Source organism: Apodemus sylvaticus, chromosome X (assembly GCF_947179515.1).
Source record: "Apodemus sylvaticus chromosome X, mApoSyl1.1, whole genome shotgun sequence".
NCBI classification, from domain to species: Eukaryota; Metazoa; Chordata; class Mammalia; order Rodentia; family Muridae; genus Apodemus; species Apodemus sylvaticus.
In genome coordinates this window covers 150,137,495-150,163,796 of record NC_067495.1, presented here as the reverse complement: position 1 = coordinate 150,163,796, position 26,302 = coordinate 150,137,495, and the positions used below count along the sequence as shown (strand labels likewise).

Genomic DNA, 26,302 nt, shown 5'->3' with positions numbered 1-26,302 from the left:
GTTACTTTGTTGCTCTCATTTCCTTAATTCTGTTAACTGCAAGCCCAGTGAGATACATGCAGATGCCACCTTCTCCTTCCAGTTTTCCACGCTCTTTTCATAATATCTACAGACACGGGGACTGGATTAAAAGTGGAAAAAAACCCACATATATTCTGGTATCATTGCCTACATTGTATTCCCTCCAGGTCTGGTGTCTGAACATCCAGCAGTTTAGATAATCTCAGATTGTAGTCATCTCTGGAACTTTGTTGGTTTGAGCAAGGAGAAAGTATGTTTATTTCACAAGGATAGATGAGAAGAGAGGTAAGACATGGCCAAAGCTTTGATGGATGGGACAGGTTGGAGGCAGACTTTATGCAGGTGACACTGAAGAGACAGATGAGACTTCTGTCTTGGAGGTGCTGGAAAGTTCAGAGCTATCATCAACCTTCTTTCCAAAGAGCTGTAAGATGCAGTTTCGAAACTAGAAGGACATAAAACATTATTCAGCAAAGCAGAAAGGGCAAGTGCACTGTGCTAACGGTGAGACTTGGGTTGTACTGTCACTTTGTGGATGTACACCTTCCCTTCTTCCATTAAGAATATTATGAGTGGGATGGGGAAAGCTCAGCTCATTCTTTACACATATGGATGGAGGAGGTCTGAATCATCCAGTTCAATAGTTAATTGTGATTGTAGTTGAATTATGACCTCTAGTAAAAAATATGGCAAATTCTAATTACTGGATCCTGTGACTGACTTTTTGGAATGGGGGTCTTTGCACATGTATGTTACATTGAGGTCATACTAGAGTAGCATTATTACTAGTCCAGTGACCAGTGTTCTTATGAGAAAAAGATTTATAACTACTTTGAATAATAATCATCCATTAAAGAGATTAAAAAGGTACTTCCACAGGGAATGTTAAATAGTCCAACTTTATGTCAGTATTTTGTGCAACAACCACTAGAAATAATTCATAAGCAATTCCTTTGATCTATTATTTATCATTATATGGATGACATTCTGTCCTGATTCCGAAAGAAGATGTTTTAAAGAGTATGTTTAAGGTAACACAAAGAATTCTGCCATGCTGGGGGCTATAGATTGCTCCAGAAGAAATACAAAGGGGAGATTCACTTAGTTATTTGGGTTATAAAATCAGTCAACATAAAATTCGACCACAAAAGGTACAGATCCATGGGGACCAATTAAAAACTCTTAATGATTTTCAAGAATTAATGGGAGATATTAACTGGTTGAGGTCTACAATTAGATTAATTATGAGTTAAGTAATTTGTTTCAAACATTACAAATACATTCAAATGTAAACAGTCTAAGATGTCTAACAGCTGAAGCAGTAAAAGAGGTAACTCTTGTAGAACAAAGACTGTAAGAGGCATTTTTGGATCTAATCGATCCTAAACTTGATTGTATTCTGGTCATTTTACCTTCAACTCATTCTCCTACTGGTCTCATTATGCAAAGGAAAGGTAGTATTATGGAATGGATTTTCTTAGTTCATAAACACAGTAAAAAAGTGAAGACATTTTATAGAAAAGATTTCTGAATTAATTATAAAAGGTAGAATAAGACTACATCAATTGTTAGGAAAAAGATCCAACCCAAATTGTAGTATCTCTTACAAATGCTGAGATTATGTCATATGAATGATCAAGAAAGATTGGAAAAGAACCTGTAGTAACTACTTGGGTGAAATTAATAACAAATATATGAAAAACAAATGTATACAGTTTATAAAAAGAGATAATTGGATTCTTCCATGTACAATAAAGAGAACAATTTCAGAGGCACCATTTTATATTGCTGCAAAGATGGGGATGGTAGGTTATAAGTCAGGTAAAATAAGCAAGGTGATCAAAAGTCCATATACATTGGTTCAAAAATCAGAATTGTATGCTATTCTTATGGTATTACTAGATTATCCTAATCTCTTAACATAATTACTGATTCTTTATATGCAGAAACGGTCGTTTTGCATATAGAAACAGCTGAGGCAAGGAGGAAGGGGGATGGGATAAGGGGTTTCCAAAGGGGAGACCTGGAAAGGGGAAAACATTTGAAATGTAAATAAAGAAAATACCCAAAATAAAAAGAAACAGTTGAGTTTGTACCTGATAAAGACTGATGAATTTGTATGTGATAACTCTGAATTCACTTTGTTATTTATACAATTGCAACAAGCCATCGGAAGTAGAAACTATCCATTGTATATTATTCATATTCGGTCTCATACAGGTTTGCACAGTTGCTCATGGGAATGATGAAATTGGCCAATTACTAATAGGAAATGTGTTAGAAGCCTTAAAATTTCATGAAAAACATGTTAATGGGAAAGGTTCAAAGACGAAAAATTTCTGTCACTTGGCAACAAGTTATGTCTTGTTGCCAAGTGTTCTACATGTTCTCTATACAACCAAACTCCATTACCTGCTGGCAGTAACCCTAGGGGTACCAAAAGAAAGACATTTGGCAGATGGATGTTTTTCATTTTGCAAAACTTGGAAAACAAAGTTATATACTCCATACCATTGACACATATTCAGGATTTCAGTGGGCAACTGCTTTAAGTTCTGAAAGGGCTGATTGTATAATATATATATATTCAATAAGATGAATCAGTTCTTTGCATATTATAATATAAAGCATGTTACTGGTATACCACATAATCACACAGGACAAGCAGTTATAGGAAGAGTCAACTGTGCTGTAAAAGAGTTGCTTATTAAACAAAAGTGAGAAAGAAACCCCCAGGGACAGACTAAATAATGCTTTGTTAACTCTCAATTTTCTTAATGTTAGTGAAAAAGGAACAACAGCAGCTGAGATATACTGGGTTATCGAAAAAACTGAGGAACTAGGCCAACCAATGTACTATAAGGATGTGTTGACATTAGAATGGAAACCTGAAATAGTTTTAAGATGGTTATGCTTATGTATCTACAGGGAATGAAAAAACATGACTACCAACAAAACTTATAAAGATTAGATCTGAGCAGGGAAAAACATCTTGTCAGCTGAGACATGAACGCCTTCACAGAGCTGGCAGCCCACCCAGGTGATTCATTCTCGCAGACTCTCAGCTACTGATTTCTCCAAAATATGCATGCAAATCAACTTCAAAAGGGCTACCCCAAGTGATTGATCACACAAAGGCTTGACAGACAATACATAGACTGGACAGATAACACAAAGACTGGATTGGACAAACAACACATAGCCTGGATAGACAACACCAAGACTGAATAATGCAAAAACGTGGCAAAAATACTGCAGCAAGCTTTTAAAAAAAACCAAACATTTCCCCCTTGGGTCCCAAATAGGAATTCTTTACCCCAATTAAGCAAGAAGCAATCATAAGAAGATGGTCTTCCTAATCTCTTATGTTGGGTCTTATGGTTTTCATCATTTTATGAACTATGGATATGCTGTCATTTTAAGGGAAAATTTACAAATAATTATAGTTTTGGACAGGAAGAAAACTAAAAGAAAGCTTAGACTCCAGGGTTTCTATCTCTCCTTTCCACTTCTCTGTCCTGTTTTTTTTTTTTTTAGTTAAAAGGGAGGGGGTTGAATAGAATAAATTACATAGAATAAATATTATAACAAATTACACAAATATGGATGGAATATTAAATTTAGTTAAAGTATTTTAGAACCATAATCTTACATTGGTAGAAATCTCAATATTCTGATGCAAAATTGAAGTTATATCTCCTTACATTGGTACAGGATTTGTATATTGATAGTTTAAGGTTTTCATTGGTATAAATATTTGTATGTTGATATGAAATTTAAAATTAATTTTATTATTCTTAGGCATTGTGCCTATGCAACTCATTTAAGAATACAAGGCATAGAGCCAGTCCTTTTAATAGATGCTATTATGCACTGTTTAGAATAATTAAGTAATGCCAGTTAAAAGTCAGATAGTCACTCATAGTCATATTAGAGTCTAGCTTAGTTAATTACAATAAAATGTTTCCAAGGTTATTCAAATAGTAAATAGCTAAAAATAATCAATGTTTAGCTCAAATAGCTCAAAAGCATCAGGGATCCGAAGAATATAGCATTTAATGTTATTTCATTATTAGACAATCTTTTGACTATGAGACATGTCTACTCCTGACAGTAGCCCCATTCAACTTTACGGAAGGTGATGAGCATCAATACTTCCATGTGGAGTTGCTTCAATTGTGGCAAGCTAGCCACTGGGCATGAAATGACCTAATTTTATCTACAAACAGAATGCTGTCAAAAAAGGACAAATGGACACAGGGTAGTCAACTGCTTAGCTCTGCCAAGACAGAGTAAGCTAGTTCTTTATAAATTCCTGCTTCACTTAAGAGCTGTCAGATGTTGTGGGCCAGAAGGCTGAAGATAGATGCTCCAATGTTAAAAGGAATATTGAGGACTAACCAGGTAGTCAGCTGTCTCTGCCAGTTGTTTAAGTGTGGAAGCTACATTCCTGCATATTCAAATATATATTCCTTCTTAAATCTTTGATGGGGTTGAAGACTAGTTATAGTCTCATAATTGAACTTAAATTGTTTAGCATTAAAGAAGGTATTCTAGATGTAAAAGGATGGTTTTCAGGTAGTAATACAAGTTAAAATCAAACATGATTGAGGTACAAGATTGTAAACTCTTTATGTTAGGATAGATGATAAAATGCTTTATCTAAATTGCCAAATATAATTGACTGAATGTTATAACTGTATACCTTACTTTATAATTTTCATAATTTTTATAATTCTGTTCAATTTGTATCTGAGAGAAAAGGACCTTTTATTGGACTAAAAGGGGAATTGTTAAGGTTTAGTCTTTTGCTATTTATTATAATGCTAAGTGCAGACCCCCAAGACCTGTTTTTCACAAAGATGAGAGACTGAATGTATACTCTGGCCCTAAGATATTTCTGATTGGTAAATAAAGATGCCAACAGCCAATAGTTGACATAGGTGAGGTTTAGGTTTCCTGGGCTTGGGATTCAGAGCGGGACCGCGAAGAAGAAGGTTCAGGAGGAGGAAGGAGAGGCCACCATGGGTTAGGAGTCAAGAAAACTTGGTCCTGAGGTCTGACCAATTGAGATTAAGAGCAGCCCAGGGCCTTCCAGTTTCTGTCTGCAGCTGGAGACCATCCTCTATCACAGGGCTCTATACCCAGGTGGTACAGGGAGATAGCTAGCCTCCCAGGAGTACAGACAGGCCAGTGAGTATAGGGAGGACCACTGCTGCTGCTCAGAAGAAACCCCTCCCCCAAACCCTCAGGACACAGGAACCCAGGGGCTTCCTGGGACAGTAGTCTTCCAGTTTCCATCTGTGCCCAGAACTGATCTTGGGTCACAGAGCTACATACACAAATACAGCAAGAAGAGAGCTGATCTCCCAGAGTGCCTACATACATGCAAGCACAGGTAAGACCAACACTTCTCTTCAAATTCCTAACCGAAGAGGGACTTGATCAGAGCCATCAGGACACAGGAACCAAGGACCAGCTGGGGATAGGATCTATCTGGTTTCTGTCTGCACCCCAGAGCTGACCATGTACCACAGCTTTCCATACCTAAATTCCTCCTGGAGAGAACTGGGATCCCAGAAGTACTGACACACAGGCTTGCAGGACACACAAGCCACAGTCAGAGACAGCAAGACCAGCTAACATCAGAGATAACCAGATGGCAAAAGGCAAGCACAAGAACATAAGCAACAAAAACCAAGGCTATTTGGGATCATCAGAACCCAGTTCTCCTACTACAGGGAGCCCTGGTTACCAAACACACCTGAAAAGCAAGACTCTGACTTAAAATCACATTTCATAATGAAGATAGAGGACTTTAAGAAGGACATAAATAATTCCCTTACAGAAATTCAGAAAAACACAAGTAAACAGGTAGAAGCCCTTAAAGAGGAAACAAAAAAATCCCTTAAAGAATTACAGGAAAACACAACCAAACAGGTGAAGGAAATGAACAAAACCATCCAGAATCTAAAAACTGAAATAGAGGGGACTGGAGAGATGGCTCAGTGGGTAAGAGCACTGACTGCTCTTCTGAAAGTCCTGAGTTCAAATCCCAGCAACCACATGGTGGCTCACAACCATCTGTAATGAAATCTGACACCCTCTTCTGGTGTGTCTGAAGACAGCTACAATGTACTTAGATATAATAAATAAAAATAAATCTTTTAAAAAAATGGAAATAGAACCAATAAAGAAACCACAAAGGAAGACAACCCCAGAGATAGAAAACCTAAGAAAGAGATCAGGAGTCATAGATGCAAGCATTAACAACAGAATACAAGATAGAAGATAGAATCTCTGGTGCAGAAGAGACCATAGAAAACATTGACACAACAGTCAAAGAAAATGAAAAATGCAAAAAGCTCCTAACCCAAAACATCTGGAAAATCCAGGACACAATGAGAAGACCAAACTTAAGGATAGTAGGTATAGATGAGAGTGAAGATTCCAAACTCAAAGGGCCAGTAAATACCTTCAAAAATTATAGAAGAAAACATCCCTAACCTAAAGAAAGAGATGCCTATGAACATACAAGAAGCCCACAGAACTCCAAATAGACTGGACCAGAAAAGAAACCCTTCTGACACATAATAATCAAAACACCAAATGTACTAAACACAGAAAGAATATTAAAAGCAGTAATGGAAAAGGTCAACTAACATAAAAATGCAGACCTATAAGAATTACACCAGACTTCTCACCAGAGCGTATGAAAGCTAGAAGATTCTGGGCAAATCTCATATAGACCCTAGAGAACAAAAATGTCAGCCCACACTACTATACCCAGCAAAACTCTCAATTACTATAAATGGAGAAAACAATATATTCCATGAAAAAACCAAATTTACACAATATATTTCCACAAATCCAGTCCTACAAAGAATAATAGATGGAAAATGCCAACACAAGGAGGGAAATTACACCTTAGAAAAAGCAAGAAAGTAATCTTCTTTCAACAAACCCAAAAGAAGATAACCACACAAACATAAAAAATAACAGGAAGCAACAATCACTAGTCCTTAATATCTCTTAACATTAGTGGACTCAATTCCCCAATAAAAAGACATAGATTAACAGACTGGATATGTAAACAGGACTCAGTATTTTGCTGCATACAGGAAATGCACCTCAGTGTCAAAGACAAACACTACCTCAGAGTAAAGGGCTGGAAAACTATTTTTCCAAGCAAATGGTCCCAAGAAACAAGCTGGAGTAGCCATTCCAATATCAGATAATATCAACTTTCAACCAAAAGTAATAAAAAAAGATAAGGAAGGACACCTCATATTCATCAAAGGAAAAAATCTACCAAGAAAAAAAATCTCAATTCTGAAAATCTATGCTCCAAATGCAAGAGCATCCATATTCATAAAAGAAACTTTACTAAAGCTCAAAGCACACATTGCACCCCACACAATAATTGTGGTGGATCTCAATACCCCACTCTCATCAATGGACAGATCAGGGAAACACAAAATAAACAGAGACACAGTGAAACTAACAGAAGTTATGGTTCAAATGGATTTAACAGATGTCTATAGGACATTTTATCCCCAAAAAAAAAAAAAAAAAAAAAAAAAAAAAAAAGAATATACCTTCTTCTCAGCATCTCATGTACCTTCTCCAAAACCGACCACATTCTCAGTCACAAAACAGACCTCAACAGATATAAGAAGACTGAAATAATCCCATGCCTTCTATCAGATCAATACGGATTAAGGATGGTCTTCAATAGCAACAAAAACAACAGAAAGCCCACATACACATGGAAGCTGAACAATGCTCCACTCAATGATACCTTGGTCAAGGAAGAAATGAAGAAATTAAAGACTTTTTAGAATTTAATGAAAATGAAGGTACAACATACCCAGACTTATGGGACACAATGAAAGCAGTGCTAAGAGGAAAACTCATAGCCCTGAGTGCCTCCAAAAAAGAAACTGGAGAGGGCATACACTACCAGCTTAATGACACACCTGAAAGCTCTAGAACAAAAAGAAGCAAATATACCCAAGAGGATTAGACAGCAGGAAATAATCAAACTCAGAGCTAATATCAACCAAGTCGAAACAAAAAGAACTATACAAAGAAACAACAAATCAACCCTAATGCAAAACAAATGAACATTTCTTAAGGTGCTTCTCAGCCATTCAAAATTCGTCATATGAAAATTCTTTGTTTAGCTCTGTACCCAATTTTTAAAATTTTTCTATATTCTTTGTTTACATTCCAAATGATTTCCCCTTTCCCAGTTCCCCCCTCCCCATAAGTCCCATAATCCCTCTTCCCTCTGCCCATTCCCCAATCAACTCCCTCCCACTTCTCTGTCCTTGCAATCCCCTACAATGCTGCATCAAGCCTTTCCAGGACCAGGGCCCTCTCCTTCCTTCTTCTTGGGAATCATTTGATATGTTAATTGTGTCTTGGGTATTCAGAGCTTCTGGGCTAATATCCACTTATCAGTGACTGCATTCCATGTGTGTGCTATTGTGATTGGGTTACCACACTTAGGATGCTATTTTCCAGTTCCAATCATTTGCTGAAGAATTAAAATTTTAATTGCTGAGTAGTATTCCATTGTGTAAATATACCACTTGGGAGGCAGAGACAGGTGGATTTCTGAGTTCAAGGCCAGCCTGGTCTACAAAGTGAGTTCCAGGACAGCCAGAGCTGCACAGAGAAATTCCTGCACAGAGGAATATCAAATGGCTAAGAAGCACCTAAAGTGTTCAACATCCTTAGTCATCAGGGAAATGCAAATCAAAACAAAAAACCGAACAACAAAAAAAGAGGAATTCTCAAATTCATTTGAAATAGCAAAAAATTCAGGAGACCAAAAAACATTCTCACCAATAAAAGAACTTCTAGCCGGGCGGTGGTGGCGCACGCCTTTGATCCCAGCACTTGGGAGACAGAGGCAGGTGGATTTCTGAGTTTGAGACCAGCCTGGTCTACAGAGTGAGTTCCAGGACAGCTAGGGCTATACAGAGAAACCCTGTCCTGAAAAACCAAAAAAATAAAAAAAAATCATCCTAAGTGGGATAACCCAGTCACAAAAGAACACACATGGTATGCACTCACTGATAAGTGGATATTAGTGCAGAAGCTTGGAATTCCCAAGAAATAATTCACAGACCCCATGAATCTCAAGAAGAAGGAAGACCAAAGTGTGGATACTTTAGTCCTTCTTAGAAGGGGGAAATACCCATAGGAGGAAATTCAGAGACAAAATGTGGAATAGAGACTGAAGGAAACCATCCAGAGACTGACCCACTTGGGGATCCATCCCATATACAGTTCTAAATCCAGACACTATTGTGGATGCCAACAAGTACTTGCTGACAGGAGTCTGATACAGCTGTCTCCTGAGAGGCTCTGCCAGTGCCTGACAAATACAGAGGTGGATGCTGTCAGCCAGCCATTGGACTGAGCACAGGGTCCCCAATGGAGGAGCTAGAGAAAGGACCCAAGGAGCTGAAGGAGCTTACAGCCCCAAAGGAACAACATCAATATTAACCAACCAGACCCCCCAGAGCTCCCAGGGACTAAACCACCAACCAAACGGGAACACATGGAGGGACCCATGGCTCCAGCTGCAAATGTAGCAGAGGATGGCCTTGTTGGACATCAAAGGGAGGAGAGGCCCTTGGTCCTGTGAAGGCTCAATGCCCCAGTATAGGGAAATGCCAGGACAGGGAAGCAGGAGTGGATATGTTAGTGAGCACAGGAGGGGGAATGGGTTAGGGTGTTTTCAGAGGGGAAATCAGGAAAGGGGATAACATTTGAAATGTAAATAAAGAAAATATCTAATAAATAATAAAAAAGAAATGGAAAAAGCAGCCTAGATGAAACATAGTAAGTAGTAAGTAATAATTCAGGATTATCTATAGGATAGTTGATTCTAATATCAAAAAGAGGCTAGGTATCTGTCCAGCTCTTGTACTGTCTAAGGCTTATCATAAATATAAATATTGTGTGTGTTTTTTATTTGGGAACTAAATGATCAAAGGCAGGGTAGAAACCCTGTGTCAGGATTAAATAATTTGTGCAACACTACACATACAGAAAAAGGGTTATGTAAAGCATAATATTGTAGCAACATGCCTGTGAGTTGTAGAACAAGAGAAATTAGGAGAGAGACATTAAGTTTCTCACAGTTCCAGAGGCCAGATGATATCTAAACCTCAGATTTCTGGCCTGTGGAACTGTGAGAAACTTAATGTCTTTCTCCTTGCTTCCTTTGTTCTACAACTCTATTTTCTTGTTTTTTGTTTGTTTGTTGTAGAGGTAGGAGCTTAGCCTAGGACTTTGTGTATACTAGGAAGTACTCATACACAGAGTTATACAATTCTGTTGTTTTAAGCCATGAAGTTTGTGGAATTTAGGCAGTGACAAAAAACAATGCTATCTAAAGAGCATCAATACAAAGCTTTGAGAACCCAAACTAAAAGTGTCCCCAAATTTCAGCTCTATTTCATGGCCTGTAACATTAAACCCCTCAAAATGAGAATACTTAAGTGTTGACATTGAGAACATCAGAGATGGGCTGAATAACAACGTGAATTTGACTGAAAAGCTGGGTGATCTACTCAGTTTTCACTTTATGCCTGACTCTAACTCTATTCTGGAGGTATATAGCAGTGAACAAGAATGAAATCCCCTGCTCTAGTTTTCTTGGAATTTAGCAGAATGAGAGAAAGCAAAATTTGTGCACCTGCCCAGAACAATGTGTTTCAATTCCTACCCTTGTTTCCTGTCTTTCACAAGGATTTCTTTCTAGGACTGCTTTCAGGTTTTTGGGAGAGGAGATCCAGGGTGGTGTACTTGCGTGGCATGCACCAGGGTCTGTTTTCCATCCCAAGCACCAGAGGAAGAAAGATGAGATAGGAAAGAAGAATCAGTTGGAAATATTCACTGAGTCTGATAAAATGAGAGGCTCCACTGAATATTTCTGATTACTAATAACTCACACAGTAGATGCTCCTTAATGAAGTGCATATGATGTATTCAAGAAAGAGGAAGGCAAATGACACTTAGAAGGTGATGAGCCTCATAAGGTCCACCTATAACCTACCAGGAGGTTCTAAGAGCCACAAGCAACTTGTGTCAAAGTCCAAAATGGCAGCTAAGGATGCCCTCAGACAAGACCTTGGGTAAGGCCATAGCATGCTTACTCTAAACCAATTTATGAGCTCATAAACGCCCTTGGACTCTTAGCTAGTGTAACCAAGAAAATCTAAACTTTTAAAGAGGCAAAAATCTGAAGTCAAGGTTTGAAATGAAAAAAAAATTAGAGTTGAATCTGTAAACAAAAAAGGAACAGAACTAACTAGGATCATTGTGTACTCACTGAATGCTTGGTTCATCTGCATTCTAGCAGCACCTTTAGAAGATTCTTGTCCATAGTTGTGGGATCATCAGAAGGGAAGAGCCTGCAGTGCACCACACTTTCTTAAGTACCAGACTCATGTGAAGATAGTGTGAGGATACCAGAGGTCATTGCTGAGTTGAGGTCTGGCCAGGGTGGGTCACATGTGGAGCCTTTCCACACTTATTTTACTTGGAGGATCATGATTAACCCCCACTCCATAAAGCTTTCTTATTGATGATTTGATTCCAGGTAAGAACCTTTACTGAGTTCTGGGCCATTTTGAGTTTGATCTGCTTAGGCTTTTGCTTACCTGCCGGTTCATAAAGACATAGATAATGGGGTTGTAGATAGTGGCACTTTTGGCAAAGTAGGATGGTAGGGAGGCCACAAGAGGGTGGAAGGCATAGCCAGGATGGGCAGTAGCAAAACATGCAAAGAAAGTATAGGGCCCCCAGCAGAGGCAGTATGCGAAGACCATCACCACCACCATGCGTGTCACCTCCTTCTCGGCCTTTTGGGTGGACTCAGATTCTTTCTGTTGCTTTGCCACCTAGAGAAGACAAGGACGGTGAATGGATTACTCAGATAGGTCTCTATAGAGAGAGAGACTATTGGTATTGCTCAGGTGATAAGTTAGGATACTAGCAAGAAGAGGTAAACCTAGGGATATATGGGGAGTAGGACATAGTCCACCTAGTACCCCAATCCTGCCTCCCACCCTAAGTCAGAGAATGACCTGACTTGGGAGCCAGAGTGGTCCTGGAGCTGGCTTTATGTAGACCTTGTGGGAACAAGTGGCTAGCCTGGCTAAGGATAACCCTCAGACCAAACCTTATATATATATATATATATATATATATATATATATATATATATATATATATAGTTTTACAGAAACTTGTGAAGGAGAACTTAGAAGACTGAATTTAGTCTGTATCTGATCCCTTCCAAGAAGATCTAGTCTTGTGCTCAGGTTTGAGTCTGGAGTCCTGAATGGAGCCCTAGAAGTGAAGTTTGCTTTAACTAAACCAGGCCTGGTAATTGCCAGGTGCCCAGTGGCAACGCAAGATCTATACATACACTTCCCCCAGGTTTTCTAGAGGCTAGTCACTATCTGCTGTGGAAGGCTTACTGATGACAGACAACTATAAAAGGAATCAGGAAGGCTATAATATAGGAAGAGCTGGAATAGCAGTAATGGACTCTGCTAGCTAAGAGCTAATACTGCTGAAGCTGGAGGGAAACATTGTGGAGGTAAACACTGTGGGATCTAGATAAATTGATTCTGATATGGGACCACCAACACAGGAACCAATTGGCAGCCTTCATTACAATACATGAAGGTGAATGGTGCCTCCTGGTGGAGTTCATAGTCTCTTCTCCAGAAAGAGCTTATGAATACCTGCTCATGCAGGAGTGAGCACAAAGCACCTTCATATAGGTAAAGCATCACCTTAAGGGACTTTCTGCCCCCTGAGCTACACAGTGCTAAGGCACTGAACAAATGGTACATAAAGTAAGTGGTAGGGGAATTGTTTAACAAAGGGAAAATTTTTGCTGGGGAGGAAAACCATTAAAGGAACACAGAGCACTCAGCATACAGTACCCAGTACACATTCTCTTATTCTTATCTTTTGTAGGGGCTCCCCAGTGATATCCTGATCTGGATAGGGATGTTGGTGAGATAGGGACTCCTGAAAGAATAGGCCTCCTAAGATGGAGCAGCAGACACAGGACAGGGTTGAGCAGGTGTAGAGGCAAATGACATTCTGGAGTTCACTTCTCGGTCTTCACCAAGAGCCTCATTGTGGTAGTTTGAATGAGGATGGCCCCCATAGGCTCATGTATTTGAACATCTGGTCTCTAGTTGGTGAAAATGTTTTGGAACATTAGGTAGTATGACCTTGGAGGAGGTGCATTTTGAGGAGTGAGCTTTGATGTTTTAAAAACCCATGCCAGGGTTAGTCTATCTCTTTCTGCCTTTAACGTACAGATCAGGATTAAATTCTCAGCTACTGCTCCAGTGCCATGCCTGACTGTCTACTGCCATGCTTCCCACTACATTTGTTATGGACTCACCCTCTGAAACTGTGAGCATCCCCTAATCAAATGCTTTTTTAAAAAAAAAAGTTCTTTTGGTCATGGTGTCTTTTCACAGCAATAGAATAGTAACTAAGACACCTGTAGAGGGGATATAGGTGTTCTGTAGGTTATGCTCCTTGGGAGGGCTGTACTGGGCCTGGGGAGGGCACAGAGAGCTCTGCTCCCTTACTGAGTCCTCTAGGAATGGGCAGGCAGTCACTTTCCATCTCAGTGGAATGAGAACAAGGAAGCCAGGTTTTGAGACTACAGGAACTTGATTTATGTGTATATCAGTCCTGTTGTGTCTGAATGACAGTTTCATTGGAGCTATTCATCACCCCTACGTCTTACAATATTTCTAACTCCTTTTCTGCATTAAGGGCTGTAACAGCACACAGAAGAACCTATAAAGGTCAAACCATACAAAATTTCAGCACAGAAAGAAGTTCCATCCCTAACTAAGAAGCCATTTGCAACTGATACCCGCTGAGAAAGGGGAAAACAATGTTCTCTAACAGAATGTCACTAGGTATATCTGCCACACTCCAGGGTAGGCTCCATGCCCAGGAATAGCTGTCTAGCACAGCATGGACTCCATGATTGGTTTGTTGTTTGTTTGATTAGGTTTTTTGTTTTGTTTTGTGAACTTTTTGTTTGGGTAATTTTTGTCTTAATGAATTTTGCTTGTTAATTTATTTTGACCTTTGTTTTGTGGTTTTTTTCCCTGAGGGAGAAAGAGGGAGGGGGCAGAGAGTGTGAGAGAATATGAAGTTGGGTGGGGAGGACCTGAGAGGAGTTGGGAAAGGGTAAAGAAAATGATAAAAAAAAAAAACATCGTACATACTTTTTAAATAATAAAAATCCCTCAAATTTATCTCCCAAAGGAACTCCCTGAATCTCCTTACTCAATGTAGATATCAGGCTTGAATTGGCCTTGAATTTGCTACGTAGCAGAGGATAACCTTGAACTTTTTTGATCCTCCTGCCTTCACTGCCTAAGAGCCACCACTCACAGTTTATTTGGTACTTAGGATGGAACTCAGGGCTTCAATGCATGCTAGGCAAATATTCTACTACTGAGTTTCACCTCCTGTCCCATACCATTGGTTCTTGATATTTTCTTATAGGGATGGGATCTGCTTATATGATGTGGTGGTTTGAATAAAAATGCCCCCTCCGTAGGTGTTTGAATGCTTAGTCATCAGGGAGTGGCACTATTTGAGAAGGATTAAGAGAGGTGACCTTGTTGGAGTAGGTTTGGCCTTGTTAGAGGAAGTATGTCTCTGAAGGTGAGGTTTCAAAAGCCTACAACAGGCCAGCATTCCTTTCTTTGCCTCAGATCAGGATGTAGCTCTCAGCTACTGCTCCAGCACCATGCTTGTATGATTCCCACAATGATCATAATGGACTAAGCCTCTGAAACTGTAAGCAAGTCCCCAATTAAATGATTTTTTATGAGTTTCCTTGATCATGATGTCTCTTAATAGCAATTGAACAGCAACTAAGACTCACGGGGATAAAAATGTTTAGCCACTCTAGAATATATACACACTCAAGAGGCAGAGGCAAGTGGAGTTCTATAAATTTGATTCTAACCTGATCTACATAGCAAATTTCAGGCCAGCCAGGACTCCATACTGAGACCTTGTCTCCAAAAATAAAGGGGGGGTGCATTTGAGAGACTGTGGTGGACTGATTGATTTGGGATCAGAGCAATGTGGAGGCAGGAGAGTTACCAGGTGTACCTCTGAGTTACCTACACATCTTGCAAGTTTGGGATGAGGGCAAGAGGATAAAGGGCTTACTGCTCGGATGGCCAGCCACACTTGAAGGTAGCAGAGCACGATGATGCTGAGTGGGAAGATACAGCACGTGACCATGAGGACCATCATATAAGACTGAACCCCAGGATACGAGGTACCGCTGAACACGTCTGGGCCACAGGATGTCTTCAGGCCATAAGGCCAGTACCTAAAAAGAAGGGCCAGCAGCCCATCCTAATTCAAGCTGAAGCAACCTGGAACCTCCTCAACCAGCCAGGGCACACACCTGACGTGAGTCAGAGGATTTTTTAAATTGAGAAGAAATTAACCAATTAGAAGTAAACAAGTCAATAGTCTTTCATATCTATACAGTGTTGTACTTCTAGAATATTCTGATCATCTTAAAACTCTCTAGTAGGATTTTGGTAAATCCTCATCCATTTATATACTTCATGTCATCTTTTCTCTTTGTGGCTAAATATGCCACAATATAAAAATTGTGATTATGACATTCAAGACTTTCCCAAGGTTGTGCAATTATCACTACTTGGTTCCAGAATATTTTCATAAGGAGGTGAAGAGGCTTCCTCTTTCTCTTCCTTTTTTGAAACACCTAAAAATATCTGAATTTTTTTATGAGGCCACTTTATGCCAGGGCTATAATGAAGGGGCATGCTCACTGGGTAACCATGGAAGTAAAGTGAAGTAATCCAATCTAAGCCTCCACCAGCACGAGCAGTAGGACATTCTTAATTACTGGCAGTCGTTGTGGTTCTGGGGAAAGACAAACTGTTTACAAGGCTTATTTCACACAATGATGGAAGCTTTCCAAAGAAAGAACATTCTCTTCTAAATACCACAGAAACACACACTCAAGATTGTCATGTACAACAGTAAAATCAGTTGTTCAGGTCTCATTCATCCCTGGCAAACATCTAAGTCATTGCCTCATCAGATTTGAGTATTTCCTCCAAAGAATAAGTCTGGCAAGGATATATATGGCTTCCATGACCTCCTGTACTGTCTAAGAAAACTCTAAAGGTGGTGGGGTAAAATGTATGAGAAGTGCCTGGCACAGAGCTTTTAAGAGGGCCCTGAAATCTGAATGTACCCAGTGTTCACTATAGCCCTAGGATGTGCAGTTTGAATATTCCTAGTCTTCTTGTGAGCTTCTTATACTTGAGATAAATGTTTTCATAGTCTAGGGAGTGAGACTCAGGGCTTCTTTTGATGTCATAGGCAAATACATCCATACATTTATGTGCATGCCTCACTGGGAGTCTAAGGAGAGTTTCCTCTTTCCTTCTTGTAAGCAAGGAGCCACACAGACCCAGAAACCAGAAGTGATTTCCCCAAAGATCAAAGTCTGACCTTCCACACTTGGTCCTACAGAGACTACCTTTCTAGCATCATCACACCCTTACCTGCTCCAACCAAAAATTGGTGGGGCGGTCCACATAGCAGCCCAGACCCAGGAGAAGATGATTCCCACAGTGGCCAGCTTAGCATCAAATCTCAGATTGCCAAAGGGCTTGCAGACTACCAGCCATCTCTCCCAGGAAATGATGGCCAGGGACCAGAGGCCTGTGATCCCTACAGGGAAGAAGAGACAGACCAGGCTTCAAGCCAAAGGATTATTTATACTGCTTCCTCCTCCTGGATGGCAGATTTTAAGACTCCTAGCTGCCACACCAAATCTTTGGAAATGTTTTTAGATCCAGAGTACCATGGACCTCTTGGTAAATGGATATTTTTTCAATCCATGTTTATGATATGTGTGTCTCACCTTCTTTCCCCATCTCCTTTGGGCTCATCTGCATTGCTTCCATGCTAAACCCAGTGACTTGCATTCCCCTCATCTTTTTACTCTTACCTTCCTTCTAACCATAGTTGCTTGTGCTCTGGAGCATGATGCCCTAGTTCTCAGTTCAGTTACTGAGTCATAGAATCCCAAAGCTGGTAACTTAGAACTCTCATAGCTCTCCTCAACCTCAGCCTGCATACCTTATCACCAAAAAAAAAAAAAAAAAAAAAAAAAAAAAAAAAAAAAAAAAAGAAAGAGCTATGGTAGCTGACTGCCTTGTCCACAGGGACCCTGCAAACCCTTTTTGTTCCCTTGGCCTCTGAGACAGTCTTCCTCTGATGTCATTGATGAAATTCCTGGAAACACATGTCTATACTGGCATAATCACATTGAGGTGTTATTGTTCCAAAGAAACAGAACGTATGATCTGTACCATTCCTGTTTATTTGTTGCTTCTTTAAGCGTTTGGGGACAGCTCAGATTCTCTCTAATTGGAGGATGGCACAGGTTCCCACTCCATCTTATGTCCAAAGGTGTACGCAGGCCTCAGGGATCCACAAACCAGGGTGGGGAAAAGCATTTGTCATTCACCTAATCTCTAAAGGACACTCTGTATTACCTTCTATTAGGAACTTGGCAGTATTAGCAATACCTCTGACTCAGTCAGCTAGATAGAAAAGTGACAGATATTCTCATATCACCTCACATTATTACACATTGTCACTTGACTGAGTTTTTATTAGTAGTCAGATCAGATCATTGCTGAAATACTTTAGTACAGAACACTGTTGCTAATGTTTTAGTGAAGAATTTTTAAAAAGTATTTATTTTTATTTTCAGTTTATGGGTGTTTCACCTGCATATATGCCTGTGTATGCTTAGTGCATGTATGCCTAATGCCCATGGAAGTTAGAAGAGGGAGATATATCCCTTGGAACTAGAATTTAAAGTGGTTGTAAGCCTTCATATGGGTGCTACATAATTGAACTTAGGTGCTCTGGAAGAGCAACTGTTATTCTTAATCATTAAGGCATCTCTCCAGCTCTATTTTAGTTCATAGTTTAATACATTTTGGTTTTGCTTTGGTTTTTTTGTTTATTGTTTTTGAGACAGGGTTTCTCTGTGTAGCCCTGGCTGTCCTGGAATTCACTCTGTAGACTAGACTGGCCTTGAACTCAGAGATCTGCCTCCCTCTGTCTCCTGACTGCTGGGATTAAAAATGTGTGCCACCTCTATATTGGTCAGTTGCTGGCCAGACCACCCAAGGAACTGCCACACTAGGTTTCTGTCAGCAAGCACCTCTTGACCATGGCAAGAGGGTGTCGGGTTTGGTGTCTGCAGACATGATCAATCCCCATGTGGGGCAACTGACCAATGCAGATGCAGATGCTTGGAGCCAACCATCAGACTGAGCACAGGGAACCTGGTCGGGGTGCTGGCAGAAGGACTGGAGGAGCAGGGGTGGGATTGCAACCCCATTGGAAGAACAACATAGGCTGTCATGACCACCCTGTTCTCCCAGAGCCAGACCACCAACTAAGGAGTGTTGTCCAAAGGTGGAGGGATCCATGGCTCCAGATACATATGTAATAGAGGATGGCCTTGCCTGACAACAACGGGAGGGAAGGCCCTTGGTCCTGGGGAGGTGTGATGCCCCAAAATAAGGGGGATGCTGGAACGGTGGGGTGGGAGAGTGTGGGTGGGTGGGGGAGAACTCCCATACGGACAAAGAGGAGGGGGAGGGCAAATGTGGGATGGGTTTTGTTTTTTTTTTTTTTTGAGGGGTAGCTGGGAAGTGGGATATCATTTGAGATGTAAATGAGTGGAATGATTAACAAAAAATAAAATAATAAAAAAAATAAATGCTCACATATGTTGCCACAGGAAGACCCCTGAAAAAAGCATGCAAAGTGAAAACATCAGTCTCAGAAGAAAAAACATAGTGTATCACAAAATGCATGAAATGTCTAGAACATATGACTAGAGGCAGCCTAGGACAGAAACTGGGGAAACGCCAATTGGCTGCTAACAGAGATGATTTTTCTTTCAAGACTATTAAAAATATTCTAAAATTGATTGCAGTGATTGTTGAGCAACTCTGGATATAATAAACTCACTGAATTACAAAAAAAGTGTGTGCTACCATTGCCCAGAAATACTTACATTTTTTTTATGAAAGACTATGTCACTAATAGTCAAAACTTTGATAACTATTTTTCAATGTAATTGATAATTTGTAATGTTGTGGATTTAATTTTATGCATTTGTAAACATTCCTGAGGGTGAAGAAATCTGTGACACCAAAATTTTCTGTCTACTGGACACCTGAGTGAACCAAGAATACACTGTGAGTAGGACAAAGGCAAGCCTAGCCGAGGCAGAGCCAGACATGAGGATGCTACTTAGGGCCAAGTAACCACCAAGGCACACATCTATAACCGAAAGCACTTGGACCTGGGTGATAAATTTTGTTTACTTGAACTTTCCTGATTATTCTACCCTTATGGTTTGGGGATACAGCCCCATACTCCCTCTGGTCTGAACTTTATCTGCCAAATGGATGAGGGGCAAGGAGAGACAATAGTGAGAGAACCAAAAGCAGGAGCAGCTACTGATAAATGTCTGCTGGGTATACAGCTAGGTAAGTGGGGTTCCAACTATGTCCATTTGTGGGTCTTCCACCCTCAGTCTGGACCTCTCAAAGTGTCTGCTTATAAGCATGACATTCCTTTTTATATACGCTCAACAAAGCTTGTCTTCCAAACTGGCTACTACTTCTGGACTCTCTTTGACCATTTAGAGATAAGGTAAGAGAGGAGGTAACAGAGGCATTGTGTTGTCCCCATCTGGTTACTGTGCCCTCTCCAGCACAGAACCTATCACACTAGTACTTCTTAGCCACTACTTTTTAGTGTTTTTATGTGTGTATAGCCATAGTGTATATATGGAGATTAGATGGCAGTTTCCTGGAGTTGGTTCTCTTCTTCTAACATGTGGGTCCTAGAAATGAAACATAGCATATCAGATTTGGCAGCAAGCTTTTTTACCCACAGAACCATCTCATCAGCCCTTAGTTACCTAACCTAAGCAAATCATAGACAACTAGTCTTAGGGATGGTTGTAAAGAAAAGTGTCTAAAATCTGGTCAATATCTCAAAAAGCTTTGGGAATTGTCTTTTTTCTGATAACAGCTCATCTAGTGCCATTAACAATCCTGAGAAATAGGATGAAAACATGTATATTCCTGAATTAGGTAGGAGTCTATCTAAAGTGCCAAGAGCCTGTCTTCCATATGTTTCTGGAATTCTCTGGTGCAATATCTGTCTCTTTCCACATGAGCCACACAGCCCCAAACTAGGTACATAAAATCAGAGCCTGTCTTGATGTTGAACTCAATCAAACTAAGTTAAAAACGTGTGCTTAGATGGAAGTCTTCAGAATCCTGTAAATGTGTCCTCCAACCCTTGTGCTGACTGTGGTCCAGCGTCTACCATGAGTATCTCCCTTCAGACTGTGCCTCATACACGAACATCATTTGTGAACCTCAGTGTTTGCAGTATGGTTCCCTGTAGGCATACCAGGTTGTGTTTCTTTCAGCTTACCACACAATGAGACAATGTAGCCTTCTATGACACACAGAGGGTGGCCCAGCACGAAGTAGCCATAGATTTGGTTTACAACACTGATAGTGCTGGCAATAATGGTCTCTGCTAGGTCAGCAACTGCCAAGTTCACCAGAATCCAGTTCAGAGGATGGCGCAGCTTCTTGAACCTCATGGTGGCTGCCAGCACAAGTCCATTAGTGAAGACAGATGCAATAACCACAAGAATCATCCAGATGCTGGTGAGGTGGTACACCCACCTGGGAGCGATGTGATAATTGGGACCTTCAAAGGGACCTGGAGGCAAGAGGTACAACATACAGGAGGAGTTGCACAAAGCTTTATGCAGCTGCACCAGCAACTTGACCACACTTTTCCTTGCTCTATGTCAGACCTGTACATAAACCAATTAGGGTGAGCCCTAATACAGTAGGATGGGTGTCCTTATAAAAGGGGAACATTTGCCATTGCTGCCTTTTGCCAGAATAATTTGATAGGGTCCCAAGCCCCAATCTCTGTTACTGGATAATAAGGCTTACAGCATTAGCAAAATACACACAAAGAGACCTGTGCTTGATAGAATTCTCCAGTCTATGCATTCCAAAAACAAAACAAAACAAAAATAAAAAAACAAAAAGGAAACAAAACCCATCAACACCTCCTAAAGCCCACCAACCCCACTAAGTCTCCCCAAACTCCCTAAAACAAAATAGCTCAACAAAAACAGGGCTGTTATGGTTGTGCTACGAGGGACAGGAAAATCTCACCTTCAGCACAATTGCATCCTGTGATACCTCTACTTCACTCTGTGTACAGGACCTATTTGTTTCTAAAAGGAAACCCTGCACAGCTTTCCAGGAATCCCCCCCCCCAATATGAGATATAAGAACACGCCATTCATAACCCCAGAGTCACAGAGTCTTAGTCTCGATGCAGAAGGGAATAGTATGAAACAATAGGGATTTTAATAGACCTGAGAACAGAGAACCCCCAGACTGTAATGTATCTCCCCTGGTAAAGCACTGAAGATTAACTGGAGCAGAGAAGGGAGAACTGGGTGGTATTTGGAATCTCTAGTTTATGGACAAACAAAGAGGTTAGAGCAATTGAATGTCACAGATTCTAAGCCAGATCCCCTTCTACATGATAGACTTCAAACCAGGCAGAACACTGACAAAGAGAAGTAAATATCCAGGCCCAGGCAGCAAAGACACAAGAGAAGCCTGTCCCTCCTGTCTGAACAAGATTCATAAAGAAATAAGCAAGAAAAAGGTATCAAAAGTCAGCTCCCACATAAAATAATTGTAAGGAATACAGGAAAGAAAACAATTGGGCCAAGGAAGCTGGACTTCTTCAAATATATCTTGTGTTCTAGATTTTCCCTTGGAACATTTATTATTATTATTATTATTATTATTATTATTAATTTAATATTTTTCTTTTATTTTTGGATAAGTTATCTCTACTGAGCCCTGGGTGTGCTGGAACTTGCTATGTAGACCAGGCTGGCCTCAAAATCACAAATATCTGCCTGCTTCTGTCTTCTGATTGCTAGGATTAAAGCTATGCACCACTATGCCTGCCTCCTTTGGAACCTTTTAACCAACATATTACATAATTATAAAATAAAATGTATTTTGAGACAGGGTTTATCTATGTAGATCTGGCTGATCTGAAACTTATTATGTAAACCAAGCTAGCCTTGAACTTATCCTGCCTCTGCCTATAAGTACTAGGATTACAAGCAAAGTGGCTTATGCCTGACCTAAAATTTAAACATAAATGTAACATCTGATTTCCAGGTGTGCTGGTGCATGTCTATCTCTAAAAAAAGGGGGGAGGACATACATCCTAAGTATGAAAAGACATGTACAAATGTTAGGTCTTTAGCAATCCTATTTAAGATATTTTAAAATATTTTATTTATGTGTGTAGGCATTGTGCATCAGCAACTTGTGATTTCCTAAGAGATGCTTCTGAAAGCTGTCATCACTGAGACACAAGATTCCAGCTCGATGCTGGTCTAACAACTGAGAGAAAACTAAATAAGAACTTTAGCTTTGTTGGCTCTCAGTTAACTTAATGATTGCTAATTCTTCTTTTTTAAGATTTATCCTCAGAGGATAGAGGTGCCAGATTCCCTGGAGCTGGATTACAAACTCCAGTTCTGAGACACCTGATGTGGGTTCTGGGGTTTGAATTTGGATCCTCTGGAAGAGCAGTAAGTGTTCTCATTCACTTCTTCAGCTCAAAGATCACTAATGTCATTTCTTACTAGCTACAATGCAGAGAACAACTCTGAGGTGTGGGTTTTGGTTTTAGAGTCTTAGGTTAATGTTTAGGGACCTGAAGGCTAATTATGCTGAAGTTCTGTCTCTTTACTTTGGCCTGCAGGTGTCTGATAGCATGACTAGGATGGGATGATACAGCTTGACTCATCTGTCTTCCACCTTACTGTGTTGACATTTGAGACAGAGTCTACTCAGTTCTGTGTATAGACCTGCAGCACCTGGATTTCTAGGATTAGCCAGTGTCTTAAATAAGAAATATAATATCTTTTGAAACCAAAGCTGTAGCCGGGAGAAAATCTTCAGGATAAACCAGCAAAGAAAAGCTTGCCTCTCGTCCTCCATCTGCAGAACAGCCTGACCTCTTTTTCTATCAATACTGAGTACTTTCTGCTTAAGTTGAGAGTGTTCTGCTTAAGTTGATGCACCAATAAAGATTTGCTCAGAAACTCCTGATCCAGAACTTGCTTTTATTTCTATTACTTCTGCCAAAAGATGCCTCTCGTACCAGTCAGATTTTCAGATCAACTGTTAATTTAGAGAAGAGAAAGGTGATAATGAATACAATTCAAAGGGGCAAGTTAAATCACATCATAGGCTAGTCACTAGCAATGTTTGAAGAGAGGGAAAGCCCAAAGGAAAGGAGTTATTTTTCTTTTTTTTTTTTTAAAAAAGTGCAAGGCAAATGAAAGATGTAGCAATTGGGTTGAGGAAATAGATACATGGTAGTGTGCATACATGAAGCACTGGGTTTGATCTAGTAGTCAACATGAATCTGTACATTTTATTTGGGCCTTGATTCAAGTCAACTTTTTTTTAAAAAAAAAAAAGTATAAAACACTTTTTTCTGGTCATAATAGCTCATGCCTGTAATCCCAGAACTCTGGAGGCTGACATAGGAGATCATGAGTTCAAGGCCACCCTGGGCCATAAATTCCAGGATGACTTCAGAACCATAAGAAAACTCTGATTCAAAACAGAAACAAAACCAAAAACAAACAAGTATGAGGCTGTCAATAGAACTCAGTGGCAATCTGAGTTTGGTCCATGGAACACACATGCTGGAAGAGAATTCACTATTGTCACAAGTTCTGATCTCTATGTGGGTGTTGTATATGCATTCTCTGATAAATAAATAACTAAATTTTAATGTAAAACAAAAACAAAACATGATCTTTTTGACACAAAGTCTTAAGAGCTATGTAGCCAAGAACTTGAGTTGGCCAGGAACTTGCTATGTGGAACAAATTGGCCTCAAACTCAAAGAGATCAACCTATCTCTGCCTCACAAATGCTAGAACTAAAGGTATACACCCCTACAACTGACTAATTTCCTTTTTTGACACAGGATTTCATATATGACAGAATGGCCTCAAATTCTGGATGTACCTTGAACTTCTGATCTTTCTGTTTTTATCTCCTAGGTGATGGGAAAACAAGATTTGCTACCATGATGAGTTGAAAATAAGATCTTTCTAACATCAACTAAGATAATGCATACTGTCCAGGAAACATTGTTGAATTTTTGGTATTAGGATGATATCATAGTTATGTTTTCTAGAGTTCTATCATCTTAGAGGGAAGAGACTGGGAGGAATGGAGAGAGGGGAATGTATGAGTGAAGAATAAATAAAAAAATTAAATTTTAAATAAAGAAGGATATAATGTGTTAGATTTGTGCCTTAGACTCAAGAATCAGGAGGATCTAGTGAGATGGCTTAGTAGGTAAAGATGCTTGTTGCCAAGCTTGACATTTTTTTTTATATTTTTATTTTCTATATTCTTTGTTTACATTCCAAATGATTTCCCCTTTCCCAGATCCCCCCTCCCTATATGTCCCATAAACCTTCTTCTCTCCATCCATTCTCCAATCACCTCCCTCCTTTTTCTCTGTCCTTATAGTCCCCTCCAATGCTAGATCAATCCTTTCCAGGATCAGGACCCTTTCCATACTTCTTCATGGTAGTCATTTGTTATGCGATTTGTGCCTTGGGTATTCAGGGATTCTGGGCTAATTAATATCCACTTATCAGAGATTGCATTCCATGTGTATTCTTTTGTGATTGGGTTACCTCACTTAGGATGATATTTTCCAGATCAAATCATTTGCCTAAAAATTTTGTGAATTCATTGTTTCTAATTGCTGAGTAGTATTCCATTGTGCAAATATACCACATTTTCTGTATCCATTCCTCCTTTGAGGGACATCTGGGTTCTTTCCAGCCAAGCTTGACATTTGATCCTGGGTCTCACATAGTGGAAAGAGAGAACTGACTACCCCAAGTTATCCTCAGACCTCTACACATAATGTTCCCAAGTTGTCCTCTGATGTCTATATGCAACTCTATGTATGTATGTATGTATGTATGTATGTATGTATGTATCTCTCTATTCTATCCATCTGTCTATCTACATACTCTCTTGCCATTCGAACGACACAACAATCAGCTAAAAGAGACAGATGCAGATATTTGCACCCAACCAATGGACAGAAGCTGCTGATCCCTGTGGTTAAATTAGGAAAATGCTGGAAGAAGCTGAGGAGTAGAGTGATCCTATAGGAAGATCAGCAGTCTCTATTAACCTGGACCCCCAAGATCTCTCAGACACTGAGCCACCAACCAGGCAGTTGATATGAGGCCCCCAACACACATACAGCAGAGGACTTCCTGGTCTGGACTCAGTCAGAGATAATGCACCCAATCCTCAAGAGACTGGAGGCACCAGGGAGTTAGAGGTCTGGTGAGGTGGGGTGGGTGGTGGGGACATCCTCGTGGAGACAGAGGGTGTGGAGGAGGTATGGGATGTGGAACAGTTGGAGGGTGGACTAGGAGGGGAATAAAATATGGAGTGTAAATAAATAAATAAATAAAACATTTTTTTAAATAAAAATAATCATGAGAAAAGGGATTGGAACAGTCATAGATGAAATAAGATAAAATCTCTGCAAGTTATAGTTTTATGATAAGGACCTGAGTTTGTGATACTTTCCCATTACTTTGATATACATTTGAAGCTTTACACAAAACAAACTCCCTGGCATCAGAAAATAGAGGTGTTGTGTCTCATTGAAGCCACAGGTACCAAAACAATCCTGTGGAGGTGAAGTACAGAAAGTTTATGCTTTCTAACTAGTTTGGCCTGAGGTCCCTATTCCTACAGTGGTGACTCCAGCAATGCTAAAGTAGGTTGTTGCCAATCCTAGGTTCTAGGTAAGCTTTAAGGAGAGACCTGGCCTGCTGACTGAACCTCTAGTGCACCTGTTGCTCACCTCTGGTGCTGTTGCTGTTGGTATAGGTGAAGACGCTTGCATGGGTGCTATCCTCATAGTGTTCCAGTGTCTGTTCACCTGTAAGCCTTTGGGCCAT

General features: G+C 40.0%; 1 protein-coding gene across 1 annotated transcript; it reads right to left on the bottom strand.

Annotated features, from left to right (window-relative positions):
* Positions 1–355: 355 nt before the first annotated feature.
* Positions 356–26,302, bottom strand: LOC127674321 (medium-wave-sensitive opsin 1). The gene is made up of 6 exons (XM_052170075.1): positions 26,206–26,302; positions 20,647–20,943; positions 16,665–16,833; positions 15,283–15,448; positions 11,706–11,945; positions 356–466 (listed from the first exon to the last, which is right to left on the bottom strand). The coding sequence occupies exons 1-6, from the start codon at positions 26,300–26,302 to the stop codon at positions 356–358; spliced, it is 1,080 nt and encodes a 359-aa protein (XP_052026035.1).